This window comes from Schistocerca piceifrons, chromosome 8 (assembly GCF_021461385.2).
Source record: "Schistocerca piceifrons isolate TAMUIC-IGC-003096 chromosome 8, iqSchPice1.1, whole genome shotgun sequence".
In the NCBI taxonomy this organism is placed as follows: Eukaryota; Metazoa; Arthropoda; class Insecta; order Orthoptera; family Acrididae; genus Schistocerca; species Schistocerca piceifrons.
In genome coordinates this window covers 435,585,884-435,597,953 of record NC_060145.1, presented here as the reverse complement: position 1 = coordinate 435,597,953, position 12,070 = coordinate 435,585,884, and the positions used below count along the sequence as shown (strand labels likewise).

Here is a 12,070-nt window from a genome sequence, read left to right as displayed (position 1 = left end):
AAGGAAAGCAAAGTACTGTTTAAATGATGACATTAGTATATGCCACACACAAAAGTTGAGTCTTATTTAAAATCAGTGAAAAATACGTACATGGGCTGACACTTAAGAATAACTCACCTTAAAGTCACAGAAGACGGAAGACACGATAGAAGTGAGCTAGCGCACATAAAATAATAGAAGCAATTTACATTTTCTTGTTTTATCAAACGAATAACGCATGTGTCAGAATGTATAGAAAGTTTTGATTTGAAATACAGATCGCTGTTATCTTTCATAGGAAATCTGCGTTTTACAATATCAGCTTAAACGAAATTCTTGTATATGTAATTAAAGAAGCTAGGCTCTACCCTTAATACGAATAACAAAAAGATGTATATTTTATAAAGAAGTAGCTTGCTGTAGTCCACAAAATATGCTGATACAGACTGTAAGGATAGGATGCTGGTAAAGGAATTCTGCATCAGACAGTGGTAGTTTCAGACCTACGACGCGCGTTGGCTGAGACGAGTATCTGAAGAGGTATTAGACGAGTGTGTTATATCACATCAGTACTTTTCAGTGTTTGTATAGAGAAATTAACGTACAAGGCATTGCAAGAAACAAGAGGCATACCATCAACTGGAGAAAGGATGAAAGTATTTAATGGAGAGGGTCAAGCAGAGATGGTAGAATCAATCGATGTACTACAAATTGTAAGAGAGGGTCGTTACACTGGGGAGTGAATATGCAGTGAGTACAAATGTTGGAATAGTCTCAGATATGAGAATCACCACACGTCGAGATTTCGTGAAATTATCATTTGCAGGATAGGCATTCGAAAAAGTAAAATCATTTTGTTAGATGGGAAGTTTCGTTTTTAGCTGAGTAGAAAAGGTAATAATTATGAACGTACCCAGAGAATTGGAAAACGTCAAAAGTTTGCTGATAGGTAAAACCATTCCGAAAAAACAAAAATGAAAATCCGTTAAGTTTTCGGAGTGTAGTATTACATGGTAGCCAGAAATGAAAAGTCAAAAATATATAAAAATTACAGTTTGTAAATGTGGATGTGGAGATGAATACTTACAGAGAAACGGACAGTCGGAATATCGAACGATGAAGTATTTCTAACAACAGAAGATGAAAGGAAATCATAAGAATTTAAGGTTGATTTTGCATGGGATAGTTATTGCAAAGAAATTTATTTGAAGGATGACTCACTGTAAGAACGATTCCAATGAAGGGAGGGAGCGGAAGAACAAGATTTGGTATTTTAGATGACATTAACAATGGGCGAAGTTAGCAGGATACTAAGAAAGAGGCACAGTACAGGGAAATAGAGACAGTGTCCTGTAGCAAGGCAGGAAAACCAAACAAAGAGAATCAAAGACACAGTGTTGGTGCAGGGTCGTACAGAAACAGATGAACTGACTGACTCAACTCGAAAATTCAGTTTTTGCCATGTTCTGGGACATTCTAAGGAATTAAGACTATTGTTTCAAAAACAAAAAAGGATGAAGCTCTAATATAGCTATTTTGGAATTACGAAGAATATATACTTTGACTTCAATTCGAAATACGTGAATCCCTTACCTTTAAAATAGCAAAAAGTGCTTGTGTAATAAAAACTTGTTTTCGATTACAACATTAGAAATTGATTGAAAAGCTAATTATTAAACCCTTATGTGGCATTCATCCTATCAGCTCCAGAAATATGGGATTGATGACACGATATCGAAACAGAATATCAAAATATTATTGAAATATCAAGGTGGCACACAACGGCATCACTAAACGTTTTACTACACAACCTGTTTCAGTCACTGACGGACCGATTCCTCGAGTGTGATACAACGAAAACCCAAAATAAGGCACAATGAGCAATCACGGATTTCCAGGGCTGTGTTTGCAGCACGCCACTGGGAAGGAAGGGTCCTGTGGTACACAGTCCACATTGTCCTCGTCATCCTACATGAACTCATCCGAACGCTGGAGAGTGATCCTCAGGAGCTGAAAATGATCGATTGTCATTATTTTGGCAGTGGTATGTGATTTTGTCACAAGAAGTGGAGCCTGGACCTGTTTGTATTTATATCTTACATGCAATGATATTTGATTTGAACTGTCTGATTTCTATAGCTCTTTAGAGTGCTGTAAATTTTGGGCAAATAAGGAGCACCAAAAGACACATATGTTGATGATAGTTCTAGATGAGTCCGTGTCAAATTGAAACTGAATTTCACGTACATTAAGGTCAACATTCACTAATACTGTTTTATCACTCTGAGAAAAAATACGGTAAACATTTTCAAAATCACCCACCATACTCCCCGTGTCACGGGTGCAAGTAGAGTACTTGGTGGTGCGACGTTGCTTCTGTAAACAAACGCCTGCCTAATGATAGAAGCTATTTTAATCCCCTCTTGAAAATTGGGAAACGCAGTACATGTCTCACCATCTGCTTAAGACAGATCTGCCATGTCAAGATATTAGTACCTATACAGCTTCTCATTCGTTCTCAGTTTGGACAATAGAGATATCCCTCCACCTTTGATGACATAGCCTTATTGAAGACGGCTGTACAAAAGGCCTTCCAAGACTCCTGTACGTAAGGTGTTCCTTCTCAGTGTTAAAAAAACTGGATTACTACATTATGTGGGACTAATTTCTTTGAACGTCCTCTCCATTTCCCTCCTTCTTCATGCCAACAACAACAGCCTGTAAGTTGTAACTTGCTTTAAAAAGACTGGGCAAATGGATACAGAAGAAATTTTTAAGTTTTTCAGCTGAGAAATGCGTACGTGCCCGTTGTAATGGTCCGTGTTCTGGCTTTGACTTAAGTGAATATAGGATAAGGGCTATCAACCCACTGTTGAATCAGAAAGCTACGCAACTATAAAAAGGAGGAATGGCTTGCACGGGATGCAATCAATGAATACAACTATCTGACAATAGCATATACCGCACTGGTCATTCGGATAGGATGAAAGCATCATCAGCCGTCTCCATATAGGACACTGCCCAGTAGATAATGTATTTTTCCTCCATCAGGAATACATCTGTCCCCTTTCTGCCCCTCTCCCACTTTAAATGACTAGGGCATAAGTATCGTTGTATACCACATTTTAACAGAGAATTTCACATTTTAACGAGTAAGCCAAATTTAACCAGGGACCTGTCTTCTGTTTCAGCTGATAGTGAGAAAAGATAGCAAAGCTTTTGAGATTACGTCTCTCATGTATACTGCAGCGTGAGCTTTGAGGCTGGAGTTTCTAGTTCGTAGCAGAACGGCTGGCTCATAGCGTTTCAGTCATACAGTTATCAGCTCTAATTACCTGTTTTAGCGTTTTAATTCCCTTTTAACAAGTGTGTGTGTGTGTGTGTGTGTGTGTGTGTGTGTGTGTGTGTGTGTGTGTGGGTGTGTACAGTAAAACAACCATTATCATACTGTTATATGTGTTATATGTGACAAGAGAGTCAGAGCTAGCTTCGCTTTCGTGTGACAAATCCTTGTAATCTTAGGTTTCAATCACATTTTTAAGGAACATAACAATAAATGATACCACATGTAGAGAAAACTTTCGGGCCTATGCTGTATACTTATGAACTTTCAACTATGAGTATAATTAACAACGGAATGTAAATCATGATACTGCAATTTAAATTAAAATGAACTGTCGAGATCGCAGTAATATATCTTTATATTTCCGGTTTCGGCTTATATACAACCAATCTTCAGAATTTTTTGGTCACCTATAGCTGGTTCTGATGGCTCCTCGGATTTCTCGTGGTACCGCCAAAAAATTCTGAAGATTGCTTGTATATAAGCCAAAAGCGGTCAATAAAGAAACATTATTGCGATCTCGATTGTTCGTTTCAACTTAACATTCAACATCAGGTCGCTCCTCTCCGTAGACTATGTTGTCAAAATTTATGTAATACTTCTATCGTTGGCAGTCTTGGCTGTATGAATTTTAGTAACATGGAAATAAAGAAATAATGTAATTACTTGCGTATGGTCGTAGACAGGGGAAATCAGAAAACACAATGAAATTAAAAACTTCAAATTTCTTCTGTTTGCGTTTTACAGAGGAATCGGAAAATTTCTCGTTGTCTGTCAAGCTGTAAAACTCCCTGTGGCAATGGATGCATTTCTCAGAAATTTTGCTGCATAAAATGCCGTCCAAACATCTCAGGTTTGCTAACCAACTTCTTTTTATTTCGACAGGAAAGAAATTTGCCGTTAGAATAAATACAGTATTTGTTCCCTGAATGCCGTTGCTATTAACAATAGTAGGAAGAGTGTTGCGTTCATACTGTACGTTCCGAAGTGAGAACATCTTACTGTGTCGTTATCACAGGCCATAATTATTACCGTAGACGTGACGAGGTTGTTACTTCTTGATTGCAGGCTTTTGTCTACATGTCGACGGCGTATTCACATGCTCCCAGAGATGAAATCGACGAGAAGTTCTACCCTCCAGCACTGAAGGCTGAGGAGCTGCTGAAGCTGATCAGCGTCATGGACGACGAACAGCTGGCGCAGTTACTCCCGCTGTGAGTGATCAGTTTTCACAGTTTCCTGTTATAGAGACCTGTTTGCAGCATTTATTTGTCCACATACAGCTGAAATCTGTATCAGTTCGAATCTGCAGAAGAAGAAGAAGGAGAAGAAACCTTATTCTCCTGTTATTTATTTTTATTGCCATTTGGTGTATGTACCACGCTGTCAGCCGCACATTACAAAGGTAGTACAAACTGGCGAACCTAAAAATTAAGATCACCCGCCCAATAGGCTGCTGATTCAGCTCTGGGACGCAATCTAACAGCGATTCTGCGTGGCATGGATTCCATGAGGTGCTGATACTGTTACCTAGAATAACTATTTATTACCATTACAGACGAAGGGAAAAACCGGTAGAGGCAGACCTCGGGGAAGATCAGTTTGGATTCCGTAGAAATATTGGAACACGTGAGGCAATAATGACCGTACGACTTGTCTTAGAAGGTAGATTAAGAAAAGGCAAACCTACGTTTCTAGCATTTGTAGACTTAGAGAAAGCTTTTGACAATGTTGACTGGAATACTCTCTAATTCTGAAGGTGGCAGGGGTGAAATACAGGGAGCGAAAGGTTATTTACAATTTGTACAGAAACCAGATGGCAGTTATAAGAGTTGAGGAACATGAAAGGGAAGCAGTGGTTGGGAAGGGAGTGAGACAGGATTGTACCCTATCCCCGATGTTATCTGTATATTGAGCAAGTAGTAAAGGAAACGAAAGAAAAATTCGGAGTAGGTATTAAAATCGATGGAGAAGAAACAAAAACATTAAGGTTCACCGATGACATTGTAATTTTGTCAGAGACCGCAAATGACTTGGAAGAGCAGTTGAACGGAATGGACATTGTCTTGAAAGGAGGATATAAGATGAACATCAACAAAGGCAAAACGAGGATAATGGAAGGTAGTCGAGTTAACTCGGGTGGTGCTGTGGGAATTAGATTAGGGAATGAGACACTTAAAGTAGTAAAAGAGTTTTGCTATTTGGGGAACTAAATAACTGATGATGGTCGAAGTAGAGAGGATATAAAATGCAGACTGGCAATGGCAAGGAAAGCGTTTGTGAAGAAGAGAAATTTGTTAACATCGAGTATAGATTTAAGTGTCAGAGAGTATTTGTATGGAGTGTAGCCACGTATGGAGGTGAAACATGGACGATAAATAGTTCCGACAAGAAGAGAATAGAAGCTTTCGAAATATGGTGCTACAGAAGAATGCTGAATATTAGATGGGTAGATCACATAACTAATAAGGAGGTCTTGAATAGAATTGAGGAGAAGAGTTGTTTGTGGCACAACTTGACTAGAAAAAGGGATCGGTTGGTAGGAAATGTTCTGAAGCATCAAGGGGACACCAATTTAGTATTGGAGGGCAGCGTGGAGGGTAAAAATCGTAGAGGGTGACCAAGAGATGAATACATTAAGCACATTCAGAATGATGTAGGGTGCAGTACGTAATGGGAGATGAAGGAACTAGGATAGAGTAGCGTGGAGAGCTGCATCAAACCAGTCTCAGGACTGAAGACCACAACAACAACAACCTTTATGTTGAAATTAACTCCAGACAGAATTAGTTAATTATTTTTGCCTCTCACCACCAATTTTTGTTTGGTATCAAACTGAGAATGTCGAAAGTAAATAGTTATTTTTATAAGACAAATGCACGGTGAAAGAAGTCCTTGGAACGTTTGCGGAAGTATGTGAGGCCGGACATCTACACACAGATTCCGCGTTTCACTTATATTACAGGCCTGTGGTCTGTCGACGTGGAGCTGGAGCCCTGCAGCGTTGCATATGTCTCCAATCGGTTTCAGAAAAGAGAGTTTTGTGATCAAGGCACCAGCGAGAGCTCACAATCATTCTCCTCAAACCAATAGAGATCGATTCTGACCTTATAACACATGTAGCCATCCTGCTGCAACCTGTAATGTCCATAGGAGGAGACATCAAGCATGAAGTGATACAATTGCTCCGCAATAATATTCACGTAGTCCACCGCTGCCATGGCGCGTTGGGGTAGTGCTACAGATCCCATCACGATCTGGTATTACGTCTTATACTCTTTTCATTGTATGTCAATGATACGTCACCAGTTTCGTCCTACTACAAACACGACGCTTAACTGAAAAGTAATGCTTCCACCTTCGTAACTCTTCAACAGTTGGCACCATTGTTATGCGGCAGGTACTGGCTTGTTCCGCAGCCTCTTCTCTACAGCTCCAGCCTGCGGGAAGCTTTAGCATTGAACGGTTGTGTTGTTACAGTGTAACGTATGGAACCCTGCAAAGACGGTCGGTCAATGCGATTTAAGCAACGTGCAGTCATTAAGTTCTTGAGAGCAGAAGGTGTCACCCCAAAGGAGATCCACCAAAGAACGAAAGCAGTTTATGGTGATTGTGTTGATGTGAATACTGTGCGTTATTGGGCGAGTAAGTTGAAATATGCTGAGGCGGGAACATCTCACCTGCGTGACAAACAAAGAGTTGGACGTTCTGTGACAGCAACCACCGAGTTCCACAAGCAAAACGTTGACTGATTCAGGACGATCGTCGTATCACTCAGAGCGAAACTGCAAAGCACAATAAGCATTTCACAAGAACGTGTGAGTCACGTTATTGCTTTGCTTGGCTGTCGGAATATCTGTGCACGATGAGTACCCCGGATGACCACCGCAACATCTTTAAACTTACTCGCCCCTCGACGTACAGTACTCACATCAGCACAATAACCACAAACTTCTTTCGTTCCCTGATGAATCTCCTTTAGGGCGATACCTTCTGCTGTCCAGAACTCAATGACTGCACATTGCTTAAATCGCATTGACCCACCGTCTGCGCAGGATTCCATACTTAACACTGTAACAACACAACGGGTCAGTGCTAAGGCTTCCCACCAACTGGAACTGTAGAGAAGAGGCTACGGAACAAGCCAGTACCTCCCGCATACCAACGCTGCTAACTGTCGAAGAGTTATGAAGGTGGAGGCATTACTTCTCAGTCAACCCTCGTCCAATATGGATGCTGATCACCCACAGTGGAAAACCAATAAAATGAAGACAGCTATCGAGAATCGCAATATCGACCTGTGTGCACTATCAAAACAGGCACAAGATACAGGGTTAAAGCTCAACCCATCCAAACCCCAAACGATACGGGGTGATCATTCTAGGCTCTTTAGCACGAATCAAAGTGAATACCTACTATCTTGAGTCCTGAATGGAGCAAACATCAAATTCTGTCTTTCAGCAAAGATTGTAGGAGTAATAATATAAACAAATATAGATCGGACTGAGCACGTACTGGAATGAGCAAGAATGCATCACTGTCCCTCCATGTCCCATAAGAAGCTCTTCCCTCTCGACCTAGAAAAGAAACTTGTACGAACAGCTACACTTTCAATTATTAATTACAGCGATGTCATCCTGCAAGGATTTTCTCAGGAAAGCTCGCGGCACGTGGAACTACACTGCTGGCCACCGTAAATGCAACACCAAGAAAGACAAGAGGTAGCACAACAAAATTTATTTTGTAGATAACATGTTGACCAAGTATCAAATGATTACGTTTACAGACGTCTGTGACATGTGGTTCCTGCCAGAATCAGTAGCCAGAGTAGCCGCCATTGTTGGAGATCACCGCTGCCACACGTCTCGGCATTGAGTCAAAGAGACGTTGGATGTGTTCCTGGGGTACAGCAGCCCAAGCAGCTTCCACACGTTGCCAAAGATCATCTGGTGTGGCAGCTGGGGATGTAATCTGGGTCACTCGTTGAGCAACCATGGGCCACATGTTTTCTATCGGCGAAAGATCCGGAGAGCGAGCCGGCCAGGGAAGCACTTCAATCTGGTTATTGACGAAGAACCTTTGGACAATGCGTGCCACGTGTGGTCGCGCATTATCCTGTTGAAATATGGCTGTGGCCGAGCCCTGAAGGTAAGGAAGGACAACTGGCTCCAGCACCTCGGATATGTAGCGCCGGCTATTTAAAGTACCGGCAATGCGTACTAGAGGCGTGCGAGAGTAATATCCAATACGCCCCATACCATAATACCCGGTGCAAGACCAGTGTGGCGGTGCATAATGCAGCTGTCCAGCATCCTCTCTCCACGGTGTCTCCACACTCGAATCCGACCATCGTGGTGCTGCAGACAGAAGCGTGCCTCGTCAGTAAACGTCATTCCATTCTGCCGTCCACATCCGTCTGTCATCACACCATTGGCGACGGAGACGTCTGTGGTTCTGCGTCAATGGTAGACGAAGCAATGGATGTCTTGCGGACAGACCACTCTGCTGTAAACGGCGTCGAATGGTACGCGCAGACACTGGATGATGCGTTACAGACGCAATGTGCTGTGCTGTGGTTCGGGATGTCACTGAGCGATCCGTCACTGCCATGCGCACAATTTGCCTATCAGCACGTGCAGTGGTGCACCGAGGTGAATGTGATCGACCACGTCGGTCCGTCGTACCCTCCTGCATCCAACGGTCACATATCCGCATTACAGTTGTTTGGTTTCGTCCAACACGACTAGCGATTTCTCTGTATGATAATCCACAATCTCGGTAAGCCACTATCCTTCCTCTGTCGAACTCTGATACTTGATCAAACGACGTTCGCTGTTGTCTACGAGGCATAACTGATCGTTGTGAAACAACCACAAGGTAAACACACGTGCCGAACGTACACTCGTCGAAATCGCCAAGCCTTAAATGGCGCTATGAGGTGGCGCCACAGGCGCGCCTGATGTGTGTCTGCTCTGAAATTCTAATCAGTTGCAAACCCATGGTGTAAATTTCACTTGATTCGGATGCTTCCTTCAGGGTGTTGCATTTACGGTGGCCAGCAGTGTAGTTATGACTGTCTGGATTCGTTATATCTGTGATGTCGACTCTTTGATCGTATTTCACCATCATATATACAGCAACCCTGGCTTGCGGGCAGACAAACGCAGAGATTTCCGTACCCCTCATCTTCTCCAGCGTCTTATCAACGACCATTGACCCTTATATCTCTTCTAGAATCTGAAGTGCTTGGCTGAACGGACTGGCAGAAATTCTGATTTCCAGTCAGAGCAAAATCCTTTCTGTCCCACTCCATCGTTCAGTCACTTTCTCGAAGTCCTCCTCAGTAGCAGGAATTCGAATCTGCAATAATTTCCTGCATTGTGTTGGAGAACTGAATAACACCTCCAGTTTCAGACGACGCTTAATGAGATATCTATTACAGCAACAACAGTGGTTACCATCGTGCCTGGACGCACTCGTTTACCATCGTACATCCTTCTTTTCAACCAGATCTTCCTCATTTACCGGCATTCAGAGTTTGTTCAATCTCCTTAAATTTTCTTTCCCTTGAACTCGCTATATCAGAACACATCTATTTCGTTCACATGTAAACCCTTTAATATACATGCCACTATCATTTATTCCTACTACTATCATTATTATTATTATTTATTTTCTCAGACCTTGATCAAGCGTGACTTCCTTTTAACTGTACGGTAAATGTTACATTGCATTTAGGAACTTTCGGGTAATTGAACATGTATCAATAATTGCAGATTTCTGTATTATTACTACTATTATTATTATTATTATTATTATTATTATTATTATTATTATTATTATTATTATTACTGTTATCACTATCAGTGGCAGCAGCAGCAGTAGTACAAGTACTGCCAGTATCAACTTCATTAGGTGACAGTCAGTCGAATTTACTCACATTTTGACCTGAAAGGGGCATTAGGATTGCCTCAGTGTTTTGTGTTTTCGAACGACTTCACACATTAACATGTACAACTGAAAACACTTGTAAGTACAATGAGGACTCAGAAACAGAAGAGGACAGTTGCAGATGTGTTTAATTAATAACTACAATAACTGTAATTATTCCAAAATGCATTACACAGTACAATCAGAAACAGTCAACAAATCTCTAAAATATCATTTCTTCCTCTCCTAACTGCGTTGTATTATAAGGACTTATTTACATTTGTATTCCTTGCTACAAGTAACCAAGCTCACACATCTGAAGATGAAAATCAGTATAATGCACATTCACGAGTTCGTATTGTTTACGTGTATAGTTTTTATCATAAGCACCTGATCGGTACAAGATGTGCACGACCATGAGTTGTCGTAACTGGAAGACAAAAAAATTCCCTCTTTCACGAGCCCTGCTCCACAGCGACCTTTCTATTAATAACATAGTTTATAAACTACTTAGACTGGCTAAGGCGGCACCATATTTGTTGTTCATTAAATACCTCCATGCAATCTACTTTCTCTCCGCATTCGAAACGCTATGGAGATAATAGGAACCGACAATTTATCAGGCGCCAGTTCAAAAATAATTACATTATAAACGACAGGACTATCGATAGTTAAACCAGACTACCTGTAGTGACGATAGTACAGATACTATCGATTAATCGATAGATCATGGATGTTTAAGTAACACTACTTTGCTAGAATTACAATGTCATCGGCAGACCTCAATTTTTTTTTTTCTTCTCCATGAATTTTAATTCCTACTCCAAATGTTTCCTTTGTTTCCTTTATGCTTGCTCAATATACAGAATGAATGGCATCGAGGATAGGCTACAACTCTGTCTCATTACCTTCCCAACCAATGCTTCCCTTTCATGCCCCTCGACTGGTTTCTGTAAAAATTGTAAATAGCCTTTCGCTCCCTGTATTTTACCCCTGACACCTTCAGAATTTGAAAGAGAGTATTCCAATCAACATTGTCAAAAGCTTTCTGTAAGTCTACAAATGCTGGAAACGTAGGTTTGCCTTTCTTTAATCGATCTTCCACTGTAAGTCGTAGATACAAAAATATAAAATATCGACTTCATTTGCTACATGTCGCCGGCCTGTGTGTCCGTGCGGTTCTAGGTGCTTCAGGCTGGAACCGCGTGACCGCTACGGTGGCTGGTTCGAATCCTGCCTCGGGCATGGATGTGTGTGATGTCCTTAGGTTAGTTCGGTTTAAGTAGTTATAAGTTCTAGGGGATAGATGACCCATAGTGCTCAGAGCCATTTGAACCATTTTTTTTCAACATGTTGTGGATGTTAATAAAAACAAAGTATTATATACAGGGAGGCCCAGTTAAACGCTTTATTACATATATCTCTGGAACAAAAATAGATAGACTTTCACTGCTATGAACGTAAGGCAGTGGCTCATGAAAATAAATGCTATGAGACGTTCTAAACGCAAGCAAATATTAGTCTCAACACAATTTCATGTTTTTTTTTAATAGACATCCAATATTATTTCTTAAGCGATCAATAACATGGAAAATCACAAAAAGACCAACACTGGTTGCGTCGCAATACATAAACTGTCAACTGTATCACGAGAAATTGCCTGGTGTACGTCACCTTTTGTGCAGGTGGCAGGACACAGTAGATACTGAAGCATATGTTCAACAGTCTGTTATTGCCCACAAGGCTGGACTGTGAAATAGAAAGTGATAAAATGGATCATGTACCAAAGACATAGGGTTTTGGAATAAGTCATTAACG

The 12,070-nt window shown here is 41.1% G+C and overlaps 1 protein-coding gene across 1 annotated transcript in view; it reads left to right on the top strand.

Moving 5' to 3' along the window:
- LOC124711975 (fatty acyl-CoA reductase wat-like) overlaps positions 1-12,070 on the top strand; it is a 174,180-nt gene that overhangs the window by 67,874 nt on the left and 94,236 nt on the right. Inside the window, exon 4 of the mRNA XM_047242258.1 lies at positions 4,391-4,536. Coding sequence (XP_047098214.1) covers positions 4,391-4,536 — 146 coding nt within the window. The remainder of the gene's footprint in view (positions 1-4,390; positions 4,537-12,070) is intronic.